Source organism: Simochromis diagramma, unplaced genomic scaffold, assembly GCF_900408965.1.
Source record: "Simochromis diagramma unplaced genomic scaffold, fSimDia1.1 OVJJ01000317.1, whole genome shotgun sequence".
Classification (NCBI taxonomy): domain Eukaryota; kingdom Metazoa; phylum Chordata; class Actinopteri; order Cichliformes; family Cichlidae; genus Simochromis; species Simochromis diagramma.
Genome location: NW_024386994.1, coordinates 1716010 through 1743722, shown reverse-complemented (window position 1 = coordinate 1743722; position 27713 = coordinate 1716010). Strand labels below are relative to the sequence as shown.

The window sequence follows — 27713 nt, the reverse complement described above, 5'->3', positions numbered from 1 at the left end:
GATTACAAATACCATTATGTGCAGGGTGGTGTTTTATTGTGTGTTTGTGTGTTTTTCTTTTTAAATTGAGGAAGTCTTCACAGGAATTTTTTGCATAGTACTGATGTTTGTGACGATCCCTTTAAATTAAAGGATTAATTTGCTTTCTTTATGAGGGAGGAGGCACTAGTTTAGTATCAGGGTGAGTATTAAAGCGAAACATTCATTCTTTTAAACAGCGTCTTTGTGCCTGCTTTTCACCTGCCTCTCCTCTGAGCAGAGCAAGTAAAGACGAGAAAATAACTGTCATGTTGCCTCAACCAAACCGGAAAGGTGACTTTTTTTCCCCGCAGCTGTGTGCGCGTGAGTGTGTGTTTGTGGCTTGTCGGGTTGTTAGGTGTGTGTGTATGTCAGAGCGAGAGCAAGAGAGTGAGTGAGAGAGAGAGAGAGAGGGGTGTAGCTCAAACAGGTGTATCCCAAACAGGTAAAGCTGCGCCTTATTTTCCTCTAAAGGGCAAACATGATGGCGTGGGCTTAACAACCATACAGGACTCTAAACTCAAAGGATTTAACTTTTTCACAAGGACGGGGTTACGCACAGTTTTTCCATTTCTCAAAGGGATCTGGTTCTCAAAGAAAAAACATCTCCAAGGATGATCCGGCAGTACGAGCCATGAGCGTGCCTCAATGCTTCGAGCCTGCCTGTCAGTTAGGATCATATTACCTGGACTTATGAGCTTTCTTCCACTGCTGAAATTGTCAAAAGTTGTGCACAGTTAACAGCAACTCCCAGAGAGAATGACATCTCTGCTGAACAGACTCTCTCTGTGCCTCTTTGTCCTCCATGTCTTTGGTAAGATAAGCGCTCATATGAAGTCTGATGAAAATGATATTTAAACATGTTTTGTGTTCTTTTAATACTATATATCTTTATCCCCTGCCTTTACTGACCCCTTTATTGTGCTGTGATTGTTTAATGTGTTGCCTATGCGCCGCTGTACTCCACTATTCGCAGCGATAAAGCAGCTGTGTGTCACACATCAAACGCATCGGAAGTTAAAAAAGGCTTTTTAAAAATATCATGATGCACACTTTGGTTTTCCTGTACCCTATTACGGCCTAATACAGTATCTGAAGCATATTCATGAGCTATGTTTTGCAACCTCTAAAGGCATAGTCAGTTTTCTCAAGAATACATAGAGGAGGGCTGTTAGGAAACACTCCTGGCTTCTGTTTCTGGAAAAACTGGTTGCTGTTGATCAATACGCTTCTTTCTGCAGCATTCATATGAACTCTGTGGATCCTCCTAGTGTGTATGTGTGTGCGCTGCTTAAGTATAAATATGTCATTCAAAAATGTGATGATATGATAAATAATATCCACACAGCCTTCATAAGACTTTCTACTACATATACTTAAACACAACACCCAACGTTATAATATAATGTTGGTAAATTTACCCAGAAATGCAAATACTCCCATGTTGTCTACAGGTGTTCCGCAAGGCTCCATCCTGGGCCCACTATTCATTTCATATTTAAATACTATGTACAAACATCACTACTCAAATGTATGCAAAACATGTCAGAAGCTGCTGATGCACTTACAAAATACATGTTATACGGGTACTCCAGAGGTCTGAGTGATTTAAACTTTCGCTTAAAGCTCAAAGGGGATAAGGCCTGTGAGTCAGAATCAGTCAGACTGATCTGAGATAGAAGGTAAGGTCATTACCCACATTTGTTTGAAAACCTTACTGAAAGCTAGTTCTTACTTACTTCACTCTTTCAGTGTTTGTCAAACACTGTTTACTCAAAGTCTGAATGGCTGTGGTTTAAATTATATACCGCTTGTCACTGTAAAAACTGCACATTAGCCCATAAGCTGTGCAGCGATCAGAAAGGGGAGGAACTCTTTGAGAGATGGACATCAAATTGATTTATTATCAAATAAGATATTTATCTTTCTCAACAATAAAACTCAATGACACTTTAAAAAGTGTCCGCAGTCTTTCTGTGGACGCTGCACTTCCTCTTGTTTTTTGTCTAAGCTTTCTTTGCTGGGTGCTATTGTCTGTCACCATCTCACTATTGGCAGTCTGCCCTCATCTACCTACATACATATCTCACCATTGTAGAGATGTAAGATGTGTATGTGATTTAACGGTAAGAGATCCTGATCCCGATTTCTTATCTTTAAATGACAACAGTGGACACAGGGCTTTTTGTCATGACTCTGAGTACCCTTCCAGTTTCTACTGCATTTTAGTGTGTTTTTTGTGTAATTTATGTGGCTTTTTTGTCTTTGCTTCAGCCATGGACATTTTTGTTTTTAAACAATACATCATAATTTTGCCTGAATCAGTCCTTAAGTTTATAGATTGGTGCTATTATACATCTTTTGTGAGACTTGGGGTGCATGCTTAAAAAAAAACAAAAAATCTAATATTGTATGAGATGTGAACTTTGCAGGTAATTCATGGACAAAAATGACTTGGAAAAAGTTAACATGAACAGATAATGCTACACTAGACTGAAGAAAACCTTTCAATCCCATAAAAGCAGGGTAGGCTGGGCATCATTCCAGTAATGCAGCACAGGCAGATTCCAAAGTAGGTTTAAACATCAGGGTGACACATACACACACACATTCATGGAAAAAAAAACACACCTGTCTGATGAGAAGAGTCATCAGGTCTGCTGGTAAATGCATGATTCACATCGTACCCACGGACATATCTGAACAGATTCTACCGCATCAGCTACTGAATCAACGTCCAAACGAAGCCATGAATGAAAATATGAGTATTACTAAAAGCTCGAATGAAAACTAACTTATGTGGATAAACTGACTTATTCTAGCTGCTAGAAACCAGCTGAAAAGTTTAAATGAAAACAACCATTTTCAGTTCTTGTTTCCAGATATATATGAGTATTAAAAACAAAACTACACCTTGTAACCTTATTAGGCAAGCAAGCTGTTTTTAGCTTTCATCCTTTAGATGACAACCGGAAATGGTGGCATCGTAGTATCAATCAACTCCAGCTTGATCTAAGAGCAGCAATATGACAGCAGGCATTGTGCGTATAGGCAAAACTTCCACAAAATTGAATTCAGTTTTATTTTAGCATTGTGCCAAGGTGAACATGCACAAATGCAAAGAAGCATTAAATACAGTTTTAAACCGTGTAACAGTGCGCTGCACATATTGCAGGTAACGTGAAGGATTGTAGTCTGTTGAGACCAAACAGGTTAGCAAACTGAAAGGAGGAAGGAGAGAAAAGTTAAAAAAAAAAACAAGATATTTATGTAAACTTGTGGTTTGCACTAAATAATGCTGCTTTGTGACAATGAGACATGTGATACGATGCACTTTGTGTTAACTTTATGTTTTCTGGGGTCCCTTTGTTTGTGTGCAGACACTGAGCATTTAGTTTCTTTGAAAGCTTATCTTGAACAACTAGTTATACGACATATCTTCACTTGTACTGACTCATGCTTATGATATACAGCTTGTTTTCTGTACTAACTCTGTGCCTTCAAACCTCATCCGTTGCCTTTAAACACTGCCATTTTTTAAAACTATGTTGCTGCCAGTCAGACTAGTGCACACCTGTCTCTACCGAAACTCTGCTCCTGAAACACTATATTAATGAAATCATTTTAAATGTTGCTTAGTCCTTCCAGACAGTTTGGCGAAAAGACAAAACTACTATCAGAGCTGCATTAAACCCTGCAGCTTGTTGGCTCAGCTTAACAGAAAAGCGTGACAGTACGAGAAGCAGCTCTGGCTTCCTGTGCTCGGACAAAATAGCCACCCCACATAACCACAGCTTGCTTACTCAAATAATATATAACTCCGGCACAGCCAGGCCACCATTTTCCACACTATTATGCTTTTAATTGAACTGGGTCTTTTGATGCACGGCATAAAGCAGCTTCGCAAATGATTTATGGTTTAAAGTTACTATAGAACTGATGCAACTTCGTATTAATGTAAAACTGTATGCTTTTACTTTTCTTTAGGTAGCAAGTTGAAAACAGAAAATAAGTTAAAAGCCTTATCACCACTACAGCACACAAGTTACAGTAGTTACTGGCACATATAACTGAGACTTCTCTTTTTAAATGTACAACACTGTTTAAAAGTGTGATTTCTTTATATTTTGCCAGGAAAATTTAAAATAGATGGAATTATTTATATAGTATATTTATAGATTTAATAAGAAAAAACTGAGATTGTGTGTTTCTAACAAGCTTTAAAGTCACTATTTGGTCACTTTATTTTTTTTTTAACACATCCTGAACTCTTTCTTTTCTTCTAATTTTCTGATGTTGTTTTCAGGAATAGTTTTCCAGGCTTCTTGAAGGACATTCAAAACCCTTTTTGCTGCCTTTTGTTTCATCCTCTGTTGAGGTGATAGTTCTCCATTGTGTGTTTCTCTATCCAGAAATGCTTTTGCTGCACTCTCAGTGTGTTTGGGATCATGCTGAAAAATGAAGCAATGCCAATCAGACACTTTCCAGATGGTACATTTCTGTATTCATAATTCCATCAGTATTCCCGACCTCCTACATCAGTGGCTGAAATGCAGCCCCAAACCTTGACAGCGGCTCTGCAGTGGTGCACAGATGTTGTACCTCTCTCCTGATGTCCTCTGTACATATTGATCCATCTCTCAGGTCCCATCTCTTCTTTGTTGGACATTTTTCTGTTTCTCATGGATGTGACTTTGAGATTAAGATCAAACAGTTAAGGTTTTCATTTTCATGTTCATCTGCTGTACGTCTTTTTAAACGCCTGCCGCTTGTTCACTTCACCATTCTGAGATAGGCCAAGATTTTGGCTTCTAGCTCTTCTGGAATCAGCCTGTTGGTGCAGAATTGCAATGAAGCTGTGTTTTCATTTGCATTTTCTGTAGATTCAATTAAAGACATTGGAAAAAAATTCTTTGCTTTTGCCACGGGCTGGGATTAACAAGTTGCTAAAGACAATGTTTAAAATTGCTTCTTTGTTGTGTTGTGTGTTATTTGTAGACACAACCCTGGTTCTTCTAATATGTTAGGTGGCTTCAGTGATTAATAAATTGCTGTTAGTTGTCTTAATGAAGAAACAAAGAAACAAGCATTCCTTTAAAATTGTTATTAATAAGGAGTCAACTGAAAATGATTGAAAAGACAGTCAATGTGCAAAGAAAAAAGAGCTTCAGAAAGCCTGTAGATCACTTCAAAAGAGTCTGGGGTTTGAGCCCAGGCAGAGTCCTTCTGTGAAGAGTTTGCTTGTGTTTTCTGAGTCTCAGGAGTTCCACTTTCTGGTTAAAATTTTTAAAAATGTGGCACTTGTAATGGGATTCTAGTATTTACGACCAGCGTGCCAAGCTCAGTGTCACTGTGTTAGAGATGAACAAGCCACCGTGCCGTCAATTAGCTGCAAGTACTTGATTCTTATATCAGATGAATTTATGGTCCTATCTTTCTCTTCCAGTGACAGTGATAAAAGGAGACTTTGTGGCACCTCCTCCAAACTATTCCTTAACTTCCCTGGCGGAGGGAGAGACCATCCTACCCTGTCGCTACGAGCCAGATGCCGAGAGTACAGTAGTGCAGGTCACCTGGTTTCAGGAGAAACCTGATGGTACCAAGGAGCAGATCATCATCGCACATCATGTAAATGGAAAAACAGGTAACTGGCACTGTGTCTGAGCTCCAGTTCTCTTTCTGCCCTCGACCTTGTCTTTACGTCCTCTGCCAAGTGCTAAAAACTAAATTGTCACATTGAGTTACTTCCCTTTTCCTCACAGTGGGAAAATGTTTTCTTTATCAATCCCTCACAACGTTTCCTTGTATTGCAAGTTAATGCGTCTGTTTTAGCTGACAAGAGTTATTTAGTGGCTTTGTTTCTCCTCCCAGTAAACATATCATGCACCAAGGCTTGAGCTCATAAATGTCTAAAAGCAGTTTGCCAGAGATGCTGAAAATGTTACCGTGATATCAATAATTCAATTGATATTTGCACCGTTTTTATAGTTTGGTGTAATTTTAGGTGATATTGGAGTCTTTGCTCACAGAAGGCATTAGTGCCCACGCCGTAACGTAATTTCAGTTATAAGAGAGGGATTCAGACATGTGTACGGAACTGAAAATGCTAAAAAGAAAGCCTGAGGTTTGTTTTGAACTTGCTGGATTTAACTTTCTGTGTGGCATCCTTCCTCTTGGGTTCCCTAAACTGTCTTTCTCTTTTTGTCTCTGTCTGTCCTTAGCGTTCGGACCGTGGGCCGATCGCGTGGAGTTTAACAGCAACCAACCCACCAAGGACTCGTCTCTGGTCATCAAGATCACAAAGATCTCTGATGAGGGGAAGTACACCTGCCATGTCAGCACTTTCCCCTTTGGAAACTTTGAGACAGAGTTGTCACTCCTTGTCCATAGTGAGTCCTTCCATCATGACTCTGGCATACAATACACAACAGATGAGACAATATGTTGTCTTCTCAAGGATGGAAACTAATTCATATTGTCACCAGGTTGTTAGTTTATTAAGGCGTAGCTAATACATGACTAATAATGTAGTAACACAGACAAAATATGAATAACACACTTACTCATGACTGTATTTGTCACTCGATTAAGCATTTGTAGCACCTAATAAGGCATTACAAGTGGTCGTATTTTCAGGTTTTTACATTTAAGGTTGTAATTGAAGTTTATTGTTCAGAAGTATATTTTGTCGTGTTTCCAACGTTCACATTATCTTATCGTCTTACTGTCGATATATGGTTCTACACTTTTGAATTAATAAAACTAATCAAGTGCAAGTAATAATCAGTATATAGAATTTACAAGTGCTTCTAGCATTCAACCTCTAACAACACGTTTCCTCTAGTATGTAGCAAAAGAAGCCTTGATCAGGTTGCACTGAAGATTTTCTGCTTTGGTTTGAATTCAGACCAGAATCTACCTCTTGATTATTTGCTTATAACTCATTAGGAGGCAAATCAACACTAATAACGTTATTATTATAATGGTATCATTAGTGTTAACTGCATTATTGGACAGCAAAATCAGTCATCATCAGCTCTACTTAACTCTGAAGAAAATTGTTATTACTGCCTACAATAATTGATATTTGGTGATATAGCTTCACTTTTGTCCCTCTTTACGTTACCACACATGGAAAGTCTGACCGTGACAGCGGCAGCAAGATCCCACAGTACCGAACAGATATGGCGCTGATTAAAATAGATACAGTATCAAGAGGATGTGGGGTGGAGGAAGGTTGCTTGCATAAGCTTTAAGAAACTGTAGGGAGGTTAAAGCACTTTAAATAAATGGCTTTACATGAGATTTGCTCAGTAGTAAATCAGCTGAGATGTCAACACTGAGATCAGCTGTTATCAGCTGATCTAACAAGACTGCAGACTTAAATGAACTCTGACTGCCTGAAAAAAAAACTATGCTCACTTAATTTTATTACCCTGAAAGCATTCAAATCTTATTTGAGCTTTAAATATTTAAGCATAAGCAGTTATTGCTGTTGTCACCATAAAGTTGTTTAATACTGATAAACGAGGAAAGAAAGAAACTATGTATCATATTTCTTCTCTAAAAACGTAGCCACACGCTCTTCTAATTAGTGAACAAACTTTTGCTGCGACCCGCATGTTGCATAAGACCAGACACACTTACTTAGAAAGACCTTTAAATATCTGTTTAAGTGTACAGCTGCCTTCAACACTGGCTGCTGAGTGTGTTGATCTAACCATCATTATCTCCTCCCTAATCAAACACTGTAACCATCCCTCTTTCAGCTCATCCCATTTCCACAGTGGAATCTGTGACTGTGGTGGAGGGACAGGAATTCAGCCAGGTTGCTATCTGCCGCTCCGTAGCCCGACCCCTGCCTGAGCTCTCCTGGGACACCGAACTGAACGGGAAGTCGATCAATCGCACCTCAGACACCGGGGCAGTCTCCTCTCACTTCTCCCTGTATCCCCTGAGAGGCATGAATGGAAAGAAGTTGGACTGCCTGGTTTGGCATCCGACTTACTCGGAACCCCGCAGGTTAAAAAACCAGCTGGTAGTGCACTGTGAGTTTCCCTCCACATTACACCCAAACTGGACTATGTTTTAAAAATCAAAAGAGTTGAGATGATCCAGTAGTGCAGAATTGAGACACATTTAAATCATGAAAAACACAAGCATACGTAGAGTTAAAGCAGTAATAGGACCGATGTTCTCACTTCCTGTTTTTATCACTGTTGTGATCCCTTCAGAGTCACAAGAGACTTTCTGAACACTGTGTTGCTACACACGTTTCTCTCCATATTAGCAAGTCTAGCTCACACTACCTACATTTTATATCTATAAAACTCTCTTCACCTTTCATTTTCAAGATGAAGAGTGTGTTAAATATACATAAAAAATAGTAGTACTTCCCCTCCTTAATTTTTAATGCATTATCATTCACAATGCCTTACACTGACGTTAAGCCGTGGCAGTGATTTTAACTATTTGTAAAATGTTGCATTCATATTTGCATCAGCTGTAAGTCTGATTATTCCATCTCAAAGCGTTAAAGTTGGTAAATTATTATCCTTTCTCTCAGATCCGCCGCACGCAGAGGTATCTGGCTACAATGGAAACTGGTATGTGGGTCTGGAGAATGCTGCCCTGAGTTGCGTGAGTGGAGGAAACCCCAAACCACACGTCTTCACCTGGATCAGGTATGGTAGGATCCACCTATCTCTCCGGGTGTCTGCTGTTTGTATGACTAACTGTCTGATTTGTCTGGTCATGGTTGCTTTTATCAGAAGTGCCAGTTGTGATGCCAGGTTTGTGTCCCATGATTTCACCACTTTAATTTAATGTTTGGTGAAAGCAAATTCAGGTCATCACCAACTTACAGTTACTTTATTACTTATTAATTATGTATTAGTTACTATTACATACAGCAAGTCTTGTTGGAAAATGCTTAGTAGAAGCAACAGTCACTGTTGTTTACACATTAGGAGTTTACTTAAACACACAGAAAGACGCCAGACAATATGATTAAACTTACAAAACTTTTAATTACTACTGTAATACTCTTATGCTGGGTACACACTGCACTGCATGTGCACAAGTGCATACATGGCAAAATGAAAGAGGAATGGTGACACCACTGTGAATAGGTGAAACTGTGAACTGGAGTTACACAATGCCGGCAGTAGACTACACATCACGGTAGTTTCTTGTCTTTTGACATTCTTTTCATGGAAATGTGTAGCTAGTGCTTCCTCCCCAATAATTCCTGCGTACTTATGTTATTAAATCTAATGTCTGTGTCTAATTTATGAATTTATGAAAACTAACCCTGAATTTCCAGTTAAATGGACTAAAATCAACTTAAATATTGTATATTTTACATATCTAAAATATACAGTTCATGCACTTACATTTGAATTATATTTAAATATTGTGGTGATATCATTAGCATCAGTGTTTTTGCATTGATAATTGTGAAGGCCTTACATGAAATCCTCATAGTGTGCTTTTGCCATCATACATCTGTCAAATTTATTCCAGCACTTCACACAGCTAACAGATTTTAGCTGTGTGAAGTGATTTTTTTTTGCGAGTAACACAAAAGCACAAAGTTGCAAAAGCAAGTGAGTGTTAAAGAATTTGAAGAAAAGCTATCTGGAGCATGTGCAGACTGATATTAATCTTTGAGAGGGCTGTCAAAATTCAGAGCAAACAAAACAACTGCTGTATAATGCCCTCCGCTATCCTGGTTTAATTGGTCACATGACTGCATCATATGACTAACATGCGTCATTGTTTTAGAAAGTCTGCGTTTTTGAGTGTCCACACTGCGACGCAATAGCACCGTTTCCAAATGTTTGCGTTTTCGAGAGCGTTTTCAAAATGCTGCGTTTTCCATCAGCAAAAACGCCGTCTCAGTGTGGACGGGAGGCCAAAACGGAGAGAAAATGATGCGTTTTCAAACAAAAACGCATTAGTGTGGACGTAGTCTTAACCAAACAACCTCATTTCACTGTCACTTCCTGCTTCTGCGGCCTCAATGGAAGGCTGGAAGGCAGCTCATTCAGGAGAAGCCCTGCTTTCAGCCAGCTGAGGGTTTGACTCAGGTGTTTCAGTTCTTCTGCTTGAGTCACCAGCTGTCATTTTAAGCTGTTTGTTTCAATGCATTAATATATTCTCAGGGTGTGGTGTAGCTAGAAAAAATGCAGGCCTTGAAAAGCTGGAAGAGGAATGGCACCGATTAAATCAAGGCATGTGACAGTTAGGCTTTCACGGGGGAAAAACACGCAGAAAATATGTTTATCTATCTGAAGTTTTTGAAAGAAACAACAAGAAAAAGAGCAAATGTTTGGTTATGTTTTCGCTGTTTTGACAGAAAGTAAAGCATCTAATACTTTTTTTTATTAGTTATCAAAACAGGAACATACCTTATGAAAGGAGGTTTTGTGAGTAAAGATTAAGAGGCACACACCGTGTATACACGCTTACAGACTTATGAATGACTGTGTATGCACGTGCACACACACACACACACACACACACACACACACACAAACAGCACACTGGGAAAACCTGTTAGTAAATGGCGGCAGGTGAAGTAATAGCTGCTGTCACAGTGTCATGTTCCGGCTTGTGCCGAGAGCAGACAGATGAGACAGTTTCACACGAAGGAGGGAGCAGGAGGGGGATGAGAAGTAAAAGGGAAAGGGATGAGCAATAATCAGAAGTTAACTAGTAGGAGCAGGTAGGCAGGGGTGTAGGGTGGAGGAAAAGGAAGCAGCGTGAGATCTGTGTGAGATGTTATCATGAAAATGTGTTGCATATGTAGTACAAGTATATGGTTCCTCCTTTCTGCTTAAACGAGACGACTCTGTGAAACAAGAGTTCTATGCAACACACTTATGACATCTCTAATATAGATTACATTATAGAGTGGCCTCTATACAAAAGAAGATGTATTTCTGAGAATGTTGAAGTTGTGTCCTTTTTTAACTGTATGTAAAAGATGCAACCACGTCACCCAGTAGTTTCGGGGCTTTGCACTTTGAAACCTCGTTGTTTGTCTTTTGGTCTCTATCGCGCTACTTTATTGGATCTAGAAGTAACCATTTTTGCCCAAGAAGATGGCGAGATAAATTATTATTTCATACTAGGACGCTTGGCTAGCAAGCTGCATTCATAAACTGTTCCGGTACAATGTACAGACAGATCCCTGCTAACTAATTTGGGTATTTTAACATGGTTGTTTGTGGGGAATAAGTTCTCTCTGTGGCTGCATTTCTCAGCCCCACAGGTAGCTGTTTGATTTTTGACATGATACAGTAGATAAACAATGTGTTCAGCTACTATATCATTAAGTTCTCTTCTAGAAGGTACAGAAGTATAATTAGTGTTGCTGGTGGATGGGGTGTTCAATTTTCTTTAAGATCTTGTGGAATTGATTGTTATCATTATGCGAGCATGCCATGTCCCACTGAATTATTATCTAAATAATACAAGGTTGCAAGCTATGAAAGAGTCTTTACTATAAAAGATGGGAAAAGGTACACCAAAGTCACCCATTGCTTTCAGGTGGCTGTACCTTGAAGCCTTGGCATTATTTATTTATTTATTTATTGCTATCATTTGTTTACAGCCATTATTCAGCATCTTAGGACAGGAGGGTGGAGTGACAGTTATCAGCTAATGCTAGCAAGCTTGTTAACCATTTATATCCCATAGCTGTTGTGGCTAGCTAGCGTGTTTCTACTACTGTTTTTGTATGTACACACTATATTAACGAAGATTAATATGGAAGTAAATCAGTAATAAGAAAAACAAATATTTGACAAATACTTTGTGATATTTTTGCTTTTTGCCCCCAAGTTACCTCAAGCACTCCAGCTGGCTTTTATCTAGTGAGTCTAGGCTGCCGGATCACTGCTTAACTTATAATGCTGGGGGTGGAGCATCCACTTTGCAGGAGGTTATAAATCTTTGTGAGAGGAGTCTGATACAGGTCGATTAGTCAGCGAAACTCACTTCTGCATGATGACAGTGATAAGCACTTCTGTTTTTGCTCTTGCTATAAGCTGGTGTCACTGAACTTTCTTTGAAGTGGATCTAACATTGTTAGCGACTCGGACACTCAGCAAATAAACTCTAATTTATCTCATTTATTGGAGCGAAACTGCATTTTTTTTAGGACACTTGAGCCTAATAGGGTAAACATGTTTGTATGGGCTCTCTCTGGGTTCTTATCTGTTAGCCTTCAAACAGACTGACAACCTGTCCAGAGAGTTCAAGATTGAAGGTGACATTAATTGGTGTGGATCGACTGTGATGTAGTATTGTCTGCGTGCGTTCTCTCTACAGGAAGGATGGAGAATTGCCGAAAGGCGTCATCGAACACCCGAATGGAACGCTAGCTTTTGGACGACCCCTTAACCTTTCAGATGCGGGCACTTATCAGTGTGTGGCAACGAATGAAGTGGGAGTTGGAAAGACAGAGGTGGAGATTAATGTGGAAGGTAGATGGCAGCAGTATCAACATACTTGTCAAAGTAATATAAACTATGTGTATAGAAGTGCATATCCATTTAATTCTAATCTTTCTAACTCTACCTTCACAGAAATTGCCCCGAAGCTGACAGGTGTTGAAAAGGAGCTGATGTTCATTGTGGGGGGCGTGGCCATTGGGCTCCTGGTCTTGTTGCTCACCATCATCATTGCTGTCACATGTTACCACAAGCGCAAGAACAAGAAGCTAAAGAGACAGCTGACTGAGAAAAAGTATGAGATAATGTGATGTTTAATTAAGATGCGAAAAGATGAGATGAATTAATAATATCCGCAGGCTGAGAAGAATATATATAAAAATGGGGCAAATCACAGCTATTAAGAATATTCCAGCTGACAGATACAACAGCGGAGCGTGTAAAATTAGAGGAGCATAAAGTGTAAAATGCACAGGCTAAATGACTCTGTGTGGGGGACTTGTAAATTAACAGCAGGCACAAATATGCATGAAATCTAAATTTCAAAAATGAAGCTTTAGCATAACTTGAGCTGCCAGAGAATAACACACGTGGCATTATAAGCCTCAGTGCCATTTAGAAATTAATTTTTCTCTCTTTTTTTCCTCACAGGGAGGAAATACACACTCTCTCCAGACAAGCCTCTATCAGGAGAATGAACTCCACGAGTACAGACACCAGGAGAACGGTACGTTTGCATGATTATTCTCTCTCACTGCTCAGCACTGATCCAAATCAGTGGACCACTTGTATCACACAAACCTGTTTTCAACATTCAGATTTCACTCTGACTAACTCCAAATACTTCAATATAACCACCGGCATCTGTTAGTCGCAACAGATAAATATTCATATCTTCTATCAATAATACCATCAGTTTTAAAGTAATCAAAGCATAGTATGGTAAGGTTTGAATGCACAGATTTTTTCACGATTTAGAATTTTGTTGTGTTTCTTTTGATTGCAGACAGAGGAAAACATCCCTCTGAGGGTGGAGGGAACACTGAGGAACAGCCTGTCTTCCCTTGGGGTCAGTCTGCGTATCTATATAAATCTGCATGCAGGGCCAGGGCCTGGGACTGAGGCTTTACTAGCCAGATGCCAGATGGCTAAGTTCTGACTTTCAACATTTCGAATCTGCATGTAGTGCATCACAGCTTTTTTTCTCTTTCTCTTTTAACATCTCTGTTCCTCTCAATGGGCCCTAAAGTTCATGCTGAGAATTAGGCCAGACATTAGGCTGTTTTAAACTACAACCAACTACAACTGCAAGCCAGCAGCTCTAATTGGTGAAGTATAATGTAGCGTGGTGCAATTGGGAGGTTAGAAACTTTGTTACTGTGGACAGATGAATTTCCTCCTTTAGATAAGGTATAAAGCAAACACAATTGAGGGGAAAAGAAGTTTGGGTTCACGTGTTTATACTTCTTGTCCTCATGCTCATTTTTATTTGATGCTTAGTTGGTTTTCTAGGCTGATAATAAGTCCATGATTTGGCCTTTACAACTTTATCAGAAGAGCAAAAATAGTGGCTGATTCTTTTAAAGAGAGTTAAAATGACAATGTTTAGCTCAGACATATGTCACTATGTAATGTGGTGTTAAGAGTCAGTAGTTACCTTTCACATTTTAGTGAGATCAGACTGGTTTAATAGTGCTCTGTTTCCTGAGCTAAATTACTGCTGGTTGTAGCTCCTGTAATTAGCATGAAGACATGGGAGTGGCAGGCTTTTATGTTTCAGGAAGAATACGCTGTAGCATATTTCCCAAAACAACAGAAAACCCATTTAATTTCATCTGTAGTGTCATCAAATGCAGCTTACTGAGAAAAGAAAAGTAACATTTTGTATGTGGCTATTCCCATTTTTTTGTCTTTTACAGCCCAGTTCTTCTGCAAGGCAACGTTTAGGCCCAAAAAGCTACTTTTTAAAGCTTTCATTGCCTAATTGTATGTCAGGCCTGATTCAATCAGCACCTGGAGTGAAGTTTGGGGCCTAAAATTAAATCCCTTATATCTAATATATTATCCTTTTTTAAAAAAATATTATCCTAATATATTATCCAATACTGTCCTCCGAATTTCTTGAAAACGGTGACTAATTTAATGCAAATAAATAACAGACTATTTTCCATTAAAACTGAATGTATTTTATTATTATTTATATTTTTTTTAAATTATTTTTAACATAACTAATTATGTCATTTTTTTATTTATTTATTTAACATCAAACTATTGGCATCAATATTATGTCAACTCCTTTTTGGAAGACTTTATTGAAGACTTCCAGGTTTAGCTTTATAATGGTTAAAGGGATATTACACAGTAATACCAATTTTTTTCATCTGTCAGCAAGACAGCACATTTCCCCAGTTAATGCTAAGCTATTGTTTTAAAACCACTTTTTTTTTAAATATACATGTAAGTAAATGATCTAACTATAATCAGGGATTCTTTAAAAAATGTGTTTTTTATGTGAATTTGGGGAGAATGTTTGTAGCAATTCTGTTGTTTTGAGCATAGAATTGCTACAATCTATGCACCTAATCAGTGTGTCGAGTAATAGTTACTAGTGTTTTGTTTCCATGCCATAAACAGGAGCAGCCTCAGTGCCGTGACAGTCGATCTACTATCTCAGGCGGTCGGGGAGGAGGAATTGCGTATGACTCTCTGGGCAGACCAGCCATATACAACAACTCCCGGAGGGGGAGAGAAAGGCCTCTGGACAGAGACGAGGAAAGCCGACTCAGAGTGGAGAGATATGTGAAAAACAGCTCTTTATCTTTGGTAAGTGTGTCTTAGTGTGCGTGTCAAGGCTTGAGTTCGCCAAACTGTGGAATGCCTCGGCTCCATATTACTAACCACTGCACTGCATAGTTAACCTGATGATGATGCAATCAAAATCTGTTCTGTGTCTTTGTAGCCGGAAACTCACTACCACGCTCCTCTCACGCAAATGCCTCAGAGAATGCAAACGCCCGACTTTCTGAGGTCGATGAACGGCAGCCCCATTGTCCCACTGGATGTGGGTTTGCGACTGGGAAGCATCACCAAAAATCACCAACACCCTCCCGTGAGCAGCACCTGCCCACCCATAAGGGACGACGATGATGAAGTGGATGAAGGGCTGGGCGGTCCTGCCAGTCAAGAGCAACCTTTTGATCAAGACAGCGAGACGAACAGCTCTCAGGTGTCTGAGGCTCACAGCGTGCCCTGCCACCCCAGTAATGGCCTGTTAAAATACAAAAGGATCCCAAGCCCCCATCCGGTCAATCCCCACGCCTCTATAATCCACAAGGCTCAAATAGTTTAACAGCTGGTGAGAAAATAATACGTGAAACTACAGAACTGCACCGCTTTTGTGGATGCGGTTGACTCCAAAGCATCTTTAGGGCATTTCTTATTGCTTCCTGCTGTTTGGGTGTATTCCCCAAATGTTTGCAGAGCTACTGGAAACCAAAGACAATATCACACATTTTCCAGTGCAGCAAATTCAGCATCATCACCGATGATATTCCTTTCTGAGCTTTCACAACACAGCTGTTGCTCTAACCAGCTGCAGGTGAATGCCCGAGCTTATGAGGGGATATCGAAAGCACTTGTTGTGGAAAAAACAGGAAATACAGGAGGAGTAAACAAGGCTGTGGGAAAGTCGGTAAATCTAAAAAGGAGATTGCAACAGCTCTGTGTTGAGGGTGGACTTCTGATTTGGTTGTGGTGAGTGTAAGAGTAACTGCCTGTGTTACATTCTCTTACACAACATTGGTTGGGACCTGATCCAGATTTTTTTGGCTTGTTCATCTCTGGCCACACCTGCAACCTCCATACCTTCATATTGTCTTACTGTCCTGCCGCCGTAGGCACTGAGACAGTTTGAATCAGATGAAACCTTAATACCAAAACAAGATTAATGTCCCTTACATGTAGTGATCTGTAAATCTGTACAAATACACGAGTGATCACCCTTTTCTTAAAAAAACAAAGAACAAAAAAACCAAACAAAGAAAACTACAAACGCCTTTGAAATGGAGCTGTAATACTTAAATCTGAAGTTATAAAGACACAGCATAGTAACAACAGCAAATAAAATGTGCTGCATCCATCTGCCAGGTCACGCATCCTTCTGCCTCAGTGGCCTCTTTCACATGCACATAGTACATGTGTACTGCAAACATACTGATGTATACATATATAAGATTAGAGATGAAAAAGCATATACGAAGCATGCACACTTAATACATTAGAGTGCATTTATGTTCAGTCTGTCGATGTTTACACACACAGTATGAATGTCAACGTCAATGGAATCTGGAAAAGCTGCCAAATATTTGGAAAACATAGTTAGAATTGATCAGAGTCTGTAAGTATTCCTGGATTCTCACAAAGCAGATCATAGAAATGAAAAAAAAAGGTTGCCAAACATGGACTTTCTGTACAGTTTGGAACATTTCCTCCAAATGGACGGTGGACGGTGTCTTTCCAAAAGGAGTTTCACAGGGACATGTTACAGCCTTTGATTGCAGCATAAAAGCCAAACACATATTGTTTATCAGTGTACACATTTTTTTTTTTTAAATATCTGTTATGAGTATTGGGGAAAATGTGCCAAAGGGAAAACATGAAAAAAAAACAGGTTTGCTATTCTGACAAATATGAAGTATTATATTGTTTGTTACATACATTTTATTGTACAATTGTGTAATTGTATTGTTTCCTTTTTGTTATGTTATCTGCTGTAAATACGACTTTTTTCCGAGACACTTGTCTGATGTTGTTTTAGTTGTGTAAAAAGTGTGCTGGGACAGTTTGTGGCAAACTTAAAGTGATGTGTGACTATTATCTGGCAGCACCTAACAAATGAGAAGCCATTATGTCTGAAAGCAAATGCATTTGCAGACAGCGCCCCCTGGTGTATACTGCTGGAAAGTGCAGGGGCCTGACTGAGGCAACAAACTGCAGAACTAACCAACTATGAAAGATTGTGATCCAGATGATCTTTTTGGACATTTGCCTGGATTTCTAATTATTTGGAGAGCTTTGGATGGTTATCAGCTAGTACTGATGGGTTGAAATAAATGTATGTGGTTTTTCTAAAGGTGCAGGTGTACAGCACTTTAGTTACCCCTGTTCATTCATTTTTTAAACTATTTTTTATATTGTAGAAAAAACTGAAGGCACAGAAACTATTACATTTTGTAGTTTTCTTCTTCTTTGAGCTGCTCCAGTCTGTCTCTATCAACCGTCTGCATGTCCTCCTTTACTTCATCCATAATCCCCCTCTTTGGTCTTGCTCCCAAAGAACATCTTTGCCACCTCCACCTCCCGACTTCATCTCCACATCATACATCACAACAGGTCTCACTTTTAAACCTTCCCTTTTGGTTTTTTTTTGCTGCCTATGTTCACTGTCTGTTGCTTTGGTTGATCCCAGGTATTTAAACCCATCTGCCCTCACAGCTGAAATCAAAAAATGTTCAAGTATAACGCCAATTCTTGCCTCTTCAGTCTCAGTGCTCTCACTCAGTAGGTACTGTTAATTGCAGAATTAGGAGGCTAATTAACCTTTTCACTGCAGCTCCTGGGACTTCTGGTCTCCTTTCCCAGAGGCTCTCCTTGTAATAGGAGCTTCATCATCACATCAGATGGGTTTTTTCACTTGAAGAAATCTTCATTGCTCCTCAATGATGGCTGTGGTGCTCAAAGCGGGGACGTTGGGATACCGACAGTTTTTGCTCTTTTGTTGTAGTTATCGTAGCAAACTAAACCTTAAAGAAACGTCTTGGCCACTGAATAATTTACTATATTTTTAGTTCCTGTCCAATGGCTTCTATCACTGTGCATTGTCCATATATCCAATTGCTTCATCAGAGTTAATGTAGTCATCTTGGTTGCAACAGGATGAATATGTTTAAATGAACCAGCACCCACTGAGTCATGCTAACTGTCAGAGTCCTCGAACCACAGGCACAGCAGGAGGAGTGGCAGCCTTCCTCAAGGCTGGTTCTGCCCTACTTTGTTCCTGTTAAAAGGGTGTTTTTCCTCCCCACTGTCACAGAGTGCTTACTCATATGCGCTTGTTGTTGTGATTGTTGGGGTTTTCCTAAGAGTACTGTTGGGCAAGGGTGTCAAACATAAATCGGTCTGGTAAAGACTCCAGTTCAGACCACTGGACAGCTATGATAAATATGATGGAGTTTAATTTTTCCATGCATCTTAATGTTTTCCCCTCCCTTATGGAAATTCATGCATCAAAACTAATAAATAAACAATTAGATGGCAGGACCCTTTCTGTTTTTTTTTTAACTACTGATTCTGATACTATCAAAATGTCTCTTTTTTTTCATCCATAGTAACAAAACAAAACAAAAAAGATAAATAAATACATTTAAAAAACAGGATGTTTCCTGTGAATTAAGAAAAATGTTGTTTTGTAATAACAGGGCAGACTGGAGAATGAGCTACCAGTTTTCTTTTAGAAATGTAATTTGACACTTTTATTTCTTAAAATGTATGCCCAAAGAGAGACGCAAGAGATTTCTTACATTTATGTATTTATATTTAGATATGTTGTTGAAAGTGCTCTGCTTTTTCTAATACTAAGATCAAATGTGCAGTTAAACACCTTTATACTGACAGGAAAGGGCCAACTCAAAATCACAGAGGATGAATGTACAAAACTAATTGTTTGTGGTATTTTTACCTTCATCACAGATATTAAAGAACAGCCACTAACTTAATAAATAAAAACAAGCCATTTAGAACTAACTTATGCAGGGCTTTGTTAACTCCTTAGCCCTTCTAATTTTAGAGTGAATTAATGCATAACTTTCCCCATGTTTGCAATTAAACAAATTACCCCAAACCAGTGACTGTACAGGTCTGTGAGGGTCCATGGTTTTGTGGAAGGACTGCACACTTCACCTGCCTCATAATCCTGCCTGACCCTCAGAAAAGAAACCTGTTATAATGGCGTGGAGGGCTTTTTATATCCCAGCAACAACACCAACCCTTTGACAACACTACCAAATATTCTATTCATTTTAGTTAAAGTTTTTAATTAATAAAGAAATAAATGTATATTAAATATGGTATAATACTGTAATTATATAAATAAATGCATTATTTACTGGAAGCCTCGTACGACGCTTTAGCTTTGTTAACAAAGTCATTATTCATGCGAAAAGGTTGCCCACCAACTAAATGAATGAATGAATGAATAAATAAATAAATAAATAAATAAGTAAGTAAATAAAGTAAGTTTACCGTTGGCCTGCGCTCGGAAGTGTGCGACGAGTGATGTCATGCGGAGGGAGGAAACCGATCTCAACAGCTAAGATGGCGGAGGAGCAGCAAGAGTCATCACAGGGAGAGATGGAGGGTGAGAGAAACAGTTACACCAACAAATGTCAAGCAAAGTGCGCTGTCATTTCTCTTCTAAACAAAGCTCTTATTCACACGAGCATCTGTAAAGCGTTTCAGCCGTTACCTCCGTGCTGAATCTGGCTGATGTGCAGCGGTGAGGGGCACACAGAGGCCAGAGCTTCTGGGCTAACGTTAGCTAGCTGCCACTGCTACACAAAGAAAAAAAAGCTTGTTTAGTTAATGTCAGGGCAGCAGTGAGTGACAGTTCCAGAGGTTTTGACTTTTGGAAATGCTTAAAATGTGTACTTAATATTAAAGAAAAGACGTCGTATTTTTAGTTTGTAAAACTGCGACTGTCGTCGTGGCTAAAATTTGTTTTGTTTTCGCACAAGTCGCGCTAGCCAAGTTTAGCTGACTGACGTTAGCTTGTAGGTTAACTTGTTTTCATGTTAAATGCTGACCAAGGGCTAAATGCGCTCTTGTTTGCTTATTGGTGTCGGCAGGTGACGAAAACGGAAAGGGGAAGTGTGTCTTTGTCAATTGATTTATTCCAGATTTTATTACATTTTGTTTACATGCAGCTGTCTGGCATTATAACGAAATCAGTGGTTTCGCCAGTGAGAAGGAAAACACCGAGCTAAAAGGGCTTTTTGACAAAAGACAAACCTTTAAAGCAAAACGACATGCAGGACCTGGCGAGGTTACTTTTATTAAGATGCTAGTTCCTTACCTACACTGTATTACGGGTAATCAAGTTTATTTATTTATTTTTACATCCAAGATAATGTAGTCGCATTTAATTGTGATTGCTAAATCCAAGCTAGGCATTTTTAAAAATATCCTAGAATAACCAAGTAATATAAAGTTATTTCACTTTTAGTCCCTGGCTTGTTCGGGTATTACATTGTCACACAGCGTTGCAGGTGCAATGCAGGTACACTGACAGTGTCACTAGGTCACATCTGCTTAAACACACCAATTGTAAAAGTGAATGCAGTCAGAGATGGCACAAATAGGCTTGTTCTGAATCCCATCCAATACTGATACCTTAGCTTTGCTATCTGCTAATACTGACTAGCGATAGGATACCAGTTTTAAATGAATAATCTATATCAATGTGAGCAAGAGACTAGAAAGTATTCTTTTATGTTTCAGGAAACACAAGACTCAAGTTAAAACATTTCCTAACTTTGAAAAAACTAAAAAGGAATGAATAAATAAATATAATTCTATACAATTTTTGGTATTTGTTAGTGAATTAAAAGAAAACAGCTCTAGGATACACGTGGCAAAGTAAACACAGAGCAACACAGAAGTGAATCGAATGGGCTGGCTCGTTATCACTGATAGCCGGTCCAGTTTTCACGGTTGGTATCGGATCAATATCCAATCCAAATATTGAATTTGTGCAACAGTTGTTTTCCTAGTAGCAAATGCTTGCATCCTAACTTTCTGAAACACTAGAAGGTGGAACTAGCTTTCAGTTCATACTTTTTTCAATTTTTTCATTTTTTTAAACCACAGATCTGGGCAGTAGATCACATTAGGGTCCCTCTACTAAAGACGTTAACCTAATCAGTTTTTAAACATTAGAGTTTTCTCAGACTAGCATGCTTTGACGAAACATTAACACCTCTATACAGCTTGCACAGTTTGGGAAGATGGAGTTGTGCTTTGATACTGTAGATGTTTGTAGGGCAGTTTCAGTCTCAGTTTCAGAACTGTTACAGTGCTATTGTCTGTATATAGCACCATAAATGCTACTACATTTATGGTATTGTAAATCTGCTTCTAGTCTGATGTGCAGTTAAAATCCCAATGCCACAGCTTCACCATCCTCCATGTCGGCCAGTATGTCATTTAAGTACTACTCTACTCCTGAAGCCTCTTAAATATGTCACCCTTGTCTTACAGGAGTGAACTGCCTAGCATATGATGAGGCCATAATTGCTCAACAGGACCGGATTCAGCAGGAGGTAAGAAAGCCTTTAGTTTGGAAAGCAAAAAGAAATAAAGATGACTTCGTGTTATTCTCGGGATCCGGATGAGCAAATTTCCACATTCCACTGTCTTTATTTATTTATTTTTTTATTTATTTTTTTCACAGTTACAACTTCAGAAATCTCAGATGACAAGTGGACAGGGCTATAAAAGCATCATTTGCACTCTGAACACAATTGAGATGCATTTCTTTGAGAATCTATCTGTGCAGTAATTACACTGACCTTGACCTGTAACAGGCTTTATGTGCACAGCTGTGAGATTATGATGAGCATAAAAAGAAATGTCACTAATGCATAATCACTGACATACTGTTTAATAAAAAGTCTAAAAACAAGTATTGAGATGGATTGCAATGACTAATTTGCAATTTTGTGTGTGTGGTTGTGCAGATAGCCAACAGTAACCCTTTAGTGTCAGACAGACAGGACCTGTCGGTGCTGCAGAGCGAGTACGCTGAAGATGACACGGTTTATCAGCTCAAGATCAAGGTCAGTCAGAGCGCAGCACCTCTCAGGTTACTGCAGCCACACGTCAATCGAAAGTTTCTCTGTTTCAATTCGCAAAAACTGTTTTGGATCTGGTGTTACAGATTTTTTAAAATTATTGTTATTACAGGACCTGCACAAAAAATACTCGTACATTCGCAAGACGCGACCAGATGGAAACTGTTTCTACAGAGCCTTTGGCTTTGCACATCTCGAGTCCCTGCTAGATGACAGCAAAGAACTTCAGAGGTGAGTGCCAGAGTGGTTACTGTGTGTGCTCTGCTGGCTGTTAGTGTCTATGCTCAAATTCACACTTCATCATCATCTCAGACGATTTAAATGCGTTCTGCTGCTGTTCTGTCTGTTCAAGTGTGAGTGTGTGTGGGCAGTACACTGTGTTCTGTTTTCAATATTTTAAAATTCCGATAAGCACATAGGTAATATTTACAATTTTTACTTTTTAAATACACATTTTGTCTCATCAGGTTCAAAGCAGTTGCAGCTAAAAGTAAACTGGATCTGGTTAACGAAGGTTTCACTGAGTTTACTATTGAAGATTTTCACAATACTGTGAGTATTCTGGCAAACCTAAATGACTATTTTTGTGAAGTTGCTGCAAATGCAAATGGATGTCATCTAGTTAGATACATTTGTTTTATTGTCTGTTTTTTTGTTTTTTTTTTTGCATTGTTGCTGTAAATAAGCTTAAAAAAAGAGGTGTAAAACCCTCAACCTGACTGACAGCATATCATTTGTTATGTTGGTTAAGGTGCAAATGATTTTTCCTTATTGATTAGCCAATTTTAGATGGCTATCTGCCAGAGCACATGTTTTGGCCAGTTAAATAGAAAGTTGGCAAGTTGAGGCCTGAGTACATGAGTCTAAACATGTAAATCTTGTTTTTCTTGCTAGTTCATGGACCTGATTGAACTATGTGAGAAACAGCCGAGCCTGCAGGAGCTGCTGAACTCCTTCAATGACCAGAACGTATCAGACTATGTGGTGGTGTACCTGCGGTTGCTCACCTCAGGCTACTTGCAGCGACAGCATACCTTCTTTCAGCATTTCATAGAGGGTGGGCGCACTGTCAAGGAGTTCTGCCAGCAGGTGAAGGTTTTCCCTATGTAGATAATCATTTTCCTGCTTTTAAATTTAAATATAATGTACATAACTGTTGAACTGTTATGACAGACGTTATTGTGTAAAAGAGTACACTGTTTGCCATTCTGGTATAAAAAACACGTTTTATTGTCTGAAACTCGCACCTAATGTGCTTTTTTCTTCTCTTTTTCCAAGGAGGTAGAGCCAATGTCTAAAGAAAGTGACCACATTCACATCATCGCCTTAGCTCAGGCCTTGGACGTATCCATTCTGGTGGAGTACATGGATAGAGGAGAGGGAGGAACAGTCAATCACCACGTCTTTCCCGAAGGCGGAGACCCCCGCATCTTCCTCCTCTATAGACCTGGCCATTACGACATCTTGTACAAATAGCACTCCTGGCCACAGCCCATCTCATGCATCTCCTGCTGTGTGCCGCAGCAGCGCATTCAAGAAATCCTACCAGCAGCCATGCTGATGAAACATACATCTGTGTATGAGACTACACTCGTGTATTTGGAAAAAAAAACGAAAAAGAGAGAGAAAATCACATTACTTGCCTCATTTGCCCTTCTTGCCCCAAACCCCCAAATTTACCTTCAGTCATGACAAAATGATTAAATTAAAAAAAAAAATCTTTGGAAATATAGAAGTGACTCCAACCATTTAGAGTTGTACAGGGTTTTTTTTCTTTTGTGGTTGTAAATGTTATCTACTTGCTTTGTTTCTTTTCCTTTGTTACACTGCGTTTCATTGAGTTTTATTAAAGCAATTTACATCTTATTTCTTGTGTCAGTATGATTTTTGTTTTTCAGTTAAATATTGAAAGTTGAGAATAACGTTCTAAGTCATTTTGTGTAAACAACACTGCATGTTGATGCATATTTGATGTCAGAACTGTGCTGCATCCATCTGTAGGAACCTGGTATAACCATACTTGAATTGAAAGCATTATTGCATTATTCCTGCAGGGAGAGGAGAAAGAAGAATATGGGACTATACAGTAATAAATTGTATATGACCTACAAGAGAAAACGTACATGTTAACAGGTTTTTGGTACCTAGAAAGCGTTTGATATGTAGTTCTCAATATACAGATGTCAGTGATGTACATGGACAGCTGCTTTTCGACAGGATGGTTAAGTGGGTGTATGTTGTTTACGCTTGCACTCACACACATGCGCAGTTCCGTCACTGCAGCATAACCGAACCAAAGATCGTCTATAACTATAAAATACTTTGCTCTTTAGCATTTTATGGACGTTGAGTCCTGTTGGTACCAAGAAAAAATACCAAAGTGAGAACTCTTACGTTAAAGGTTAGAGTGAAACTAAGGCAAGATGTCTCCGTTTTTAAAGTCGTTTTTGTCCGGCAGAAGAGTTTTGGGGGCTTATTTGCGGTATCATTCTTCTCTAACTGGTATGTATAAACATGTTATATTTTTTTAATACCAGGCTAGCCTGACTGAGATGTGTTCATGACATTTCATGCTACACGTGACTGCAGACTAATAAGCTACAGCTAGCAACTAGCTACAACACCTTAGCCATTCACAGAGACGAAGGACTCTGCTGTGACGGGGGTGCAAGCTAGTGACGTATTCACTGAAAAAAAGCAGTTGTACCACGAGGTAGTCCTGTAGTACAGTCGGCTGCTAGTTTACACATTAAAGCCCATTAAAGGTCATCGTAGCTGTGTAGAAAGATGTGCTTTAAGTCTCTAATCGCAGTCCGCAGTGTGTCTTCTAAACAATTGAGCAGACCACAGTTGGGCAACACTTAGTCAAACACCTGTCAACAACATCATAAACCGCAGCTTCCGAAAAGCTGAACCAAACAGTAAAGCATGTTTATCACGTGGATTTGACTGAAAGGTTTTGTGCATCTTTACAACAATATCAGCAATGCATAAATGTATCTTATACACACTGCTGTTGTATAAACTTGGAAATCACATTAAAGTTGAGGGAACTTCCTCAAAAGAAACTATTAGTGTCTATTTACAACCTAAGAAAAGAGCTCAATCATGATCATGCTAAAATAACCGATGTTTTGTGTATTACTGATAACTCCTGTGTCTCATCTTTGTTTCACTGTAGCTGAACTGATTGAAAACATGGATAAGAAAGCAACCTGGGACCGCTTCTACACCGAGACCAGCAGCGGGAAAGCCACCTTCAAAAACTTTGAGTGGTTTTTTGGTTTCGATTCTGTCCGAGACTTCATCATGCCCCTCTTGCAAACTATGTCTCGCCCAGACGCTGCGCTCCAGGTGGTGGATATGGGCTGTGGTACGTCAGCACTGGGACCCTCTATCTACAGGCACTCTCCTGTCTCCGTCCATGTCACTTGTGCTGACATTTCCCCCATAGCTGTGAAACTAATGCAGGAACACATTCAAGCTAAAGCCATTCAACCTCACAGCTGTTCTTCTCAAATTGAGTTCGTAGAGCTGGACTGCACACAGCTTGATAAACGCTTCAGTCCTAGTACTGTGGACCTTATAATTGACAAGGGGACCACTGATGCCTTGTTAAGGTCCAGGGAGGGGAAGCGAAATGCCAGCCTGGTCTTGAAGCAGTGTTTAAGGGTGTTGCGGAGTTCAGGGTCCTTGCTCCAGTTTTCTGATGAGGACCCTGACTCCAGGCTTATTTGGCTGGAGACGGCTGCACAGGATCTGGGAGTGATGACAGCAGATGTTGGGGTGCAGGAAGTTGGAGAGCTAAGGGGGATCCATTACTACTGCTACCAGGTGACCCCTCACCCTGCTCTATAACTGAAACTTTTTACTCCAATAAATAAATAAAATAATACAACACAATTGTCATTAATATAATTCTTTGTGTAATATCATCTCTGAACTGTAAATCAGTGTTTCATGTTTGAGTTGCATAGATTTGGAAATCTCTCTCTTTCATTACTTGTCACACACTGCCATCTAGTGGCCAGCAGGCACCCAGCATCCAGGATTTCAATCCCATCCAGCAGAACACAACACTGTGATACAATTTGCAAAGTAAATGTTCTCTATACTTACATCATACATATGCCTCTTTTAGAGAAATATTTAAAAGACATGTAGAGTAGAGTAGAAACATTTCCAGGCCTGGAGACGGCAGTTTTAGGTACACGTTAGTAATGTTTAAAGCCCAGTAGTTTTGGGCGATCATATTATGGAAGTACTTCTATATATATCTAACTTATATATAGAGAGATAAGTAGGCAAAGTTGTTGTGATGTTGTGGCAGTGTGTTTTCCAGGTCACGACCACAACGCTCATTTCCTCTTTGTAAACAGAAGAGTAGCTCTAGGTACAAAGTACCAAAGTTACAGTGCACTACAATAGGGAAGAAAGAAAAGGGAAGAAAAAACATCAGCTAGACACATTAATGGTGTCCAATCAAATTAATAATTTTTGGCAGTGATGGATCTCCCGCATTCAGATATTATTTCTGATTTATTAATTCATGTTACTCAGATTTATTTATGAGAAACATCTAAATACCTTGCAGCTTTACATAATGCATTACAAATGTCATTCGGTTCATCCAATTCTAGCTTTTTGGGAGGGTGGGTGGGTGGAAAAGGTGTCTCTCTAACACAAACACAACCGCTCACACCTATGGGCAAAACAACCTAACCCCACTGACCCGCATGCCTCTGTGGGAAGAAGCTGGACTACTCACACACAGAGAGAAACGCCACAAAGAAATGATGATGAGGGATGCTTGTTGGGAGGTAACAGTGTGCCTAAATTGCAAATGCATTATGAATTTCAACCTGTCAGGCAGTAGTCCCATGCGTTTTCGAATCCTCCACCATCATACCAGTCTCCAAAAGACCGGACATGTCCACCTTAAACGACTTCAGGCCAGTGGCACTCACACCAATTGCCATGAAATGCCTCGAAAAACTGGTTCTCACACACATCAACCACATGGCCCAAGACACTGCTGATAGCCCTCAGTTTGCCTACCCCCCCAGTCAATCAGTGGATGACACGGTGTAGCAATACCCTTACACCACGCTCTGCAACATCTGGAAAGTAGCAGAATGTATGCCAATAGATTTATTTCTTGATTTGTCCAGTTTTGTTGTGGAAGGTGTGAGGTTAAAATATTCATTTGAAGTCTTCTTGAAGTGGGAATGACAAAATGCTTCTTCAGCTTCAGGATCTTCTTTGGTGTGATACTCCTGAACTTTGCCAACATGCCACCCCCTGGGACATACCAGTGGCCTTTAGTCTT

At 39.5% G+C, this 27713-nt stretch overlaps 3 protein-coding genes across 3 annotated transcripts; all 3 read left to right on the top strand.

Moving 5' to 3' along the window:
* Positions 1-121: 121 nt before the first annotated feature.
* Positions 122-18794, top strand: nectin4a (nectin cell adhesion molecule 4a). The gene is made up of 11 exons (XM_040040849.1): positions 122-832; positions 5465-5662; positions 6240-6407; positions 7788-8066; positions 8585-8702; positions 12358-12512; positions 12615-12774; positions 13131-13206; positions 13486-13548; positions 15114-15302; positions 15439-18794. The coding sequence occupies exons 1-11, from the start codon at positions 778-780 to the stop codon at positions 15826-15828; spliced, it is 1851 nt and encodes a 616-aa protein (XP_039896783.1). The 5' UTR covers positions 122-777; the 3' UTR covers positions 15829-18794.
* A 981-nt stretch (positions 18795-19775) lies between these two features.
* Positions 19776-24063, top strand: otub1b (OTU deubiquitinase, ubiquitin aldehyde binding 1b). The gene is made up of 7 exons (XM_040040854.1): positions 19776-19893; positions 21792-21853; positions 22271-22369; positions 22497-22615; positions 22852-22936; positions 23279-23473; positions 23663-24063. Exons 1-7 carry the CDS (start codon positions 19812-19814, stop codon positions 23858-23860), a joined length of 840 nt encoding a protein of 279 aa, XP_039896788.1. The 5' UTR covers positions 19776-19811; the 3' UTR covers positions 23861-24063.
* A 187-nt stretch (positions 24064-24250) lies between these two features.
* On the top strand, positions 24251-26300 carry cskmt (citrate synthase lysine methyltransferase). The gene is made up of 2 exons (XM_040040855.1): positions 24251-24886; positions 25566-26300. The coding sequence occupies exons 1-2, from the start codon at positions 24808-24810 to the stop codon at positions 26240-26242; spliced, it is 756 nt and encodes a 251-aa protein (XP_039896789.1). The 5' UTR covers positions 24251-24807; the 3' UTR covers positions 26243-26300.
* The last annotated feature ends 1413 nt before the right edge of the window (positions 26301-27713 follow it).

Coding starts and splice junctions, on each gene's coding strand:
- nectin4a (XM_040040849.1), top strand. CDS start 778: ATGACATCTCTGCTGAACAGACTCTCTCTGTGCCTCTTTGTCCTCCAT. Junction 8,067..8,584: donor AAACCAGCTGGTAGTGCACT/GTGAGTTTCCCT, acceptor CCTTTCTCTCAG/ATCCGCCGCACGCAGAGGTA. Junction 8,703..12,357: donor CACGTCTTCACCTGGATCAG/GTATGGTAGGAT, acceptor TTCTCTCTACAG/GAAGGATGGAGAATTGCCGA.
- otub1b (XM_040040854.1), top strand. CDS start 19,812: ATGTCATGCGGAGGGAGGAAACCGATCTCAACAGCTAAGATGGCGGAG. Junction 19,894..21,791: donor ATCACAGGGAGAGATGGAGG/GTGAGAGAAACA, acceptor CTTGTCTTACAG/GAGTGAACTGCCTAGCATAT. Junction 23,474..23,662: donor TCAAGGAGTTCTGCCAGCAG/GTGAAGGTTTTC, acceptor TCTTTTTCCAAG/GAGGTAGAGCCAATGTCTAA.
- cskmt (XM_040040855.1), top strand. CDS start 24,808: ATGTCTCCGTTTTTAAAGTCGTTTTTGTCCGGCAGAAGAGTTTTGGGG. Junction 24,887..25,565: donor GTATCATTCTTCTCTAACTG/GTATGTATAAAC, acceptor GTTTCACTGTAG/CTGAACTGATTGAAAACATG.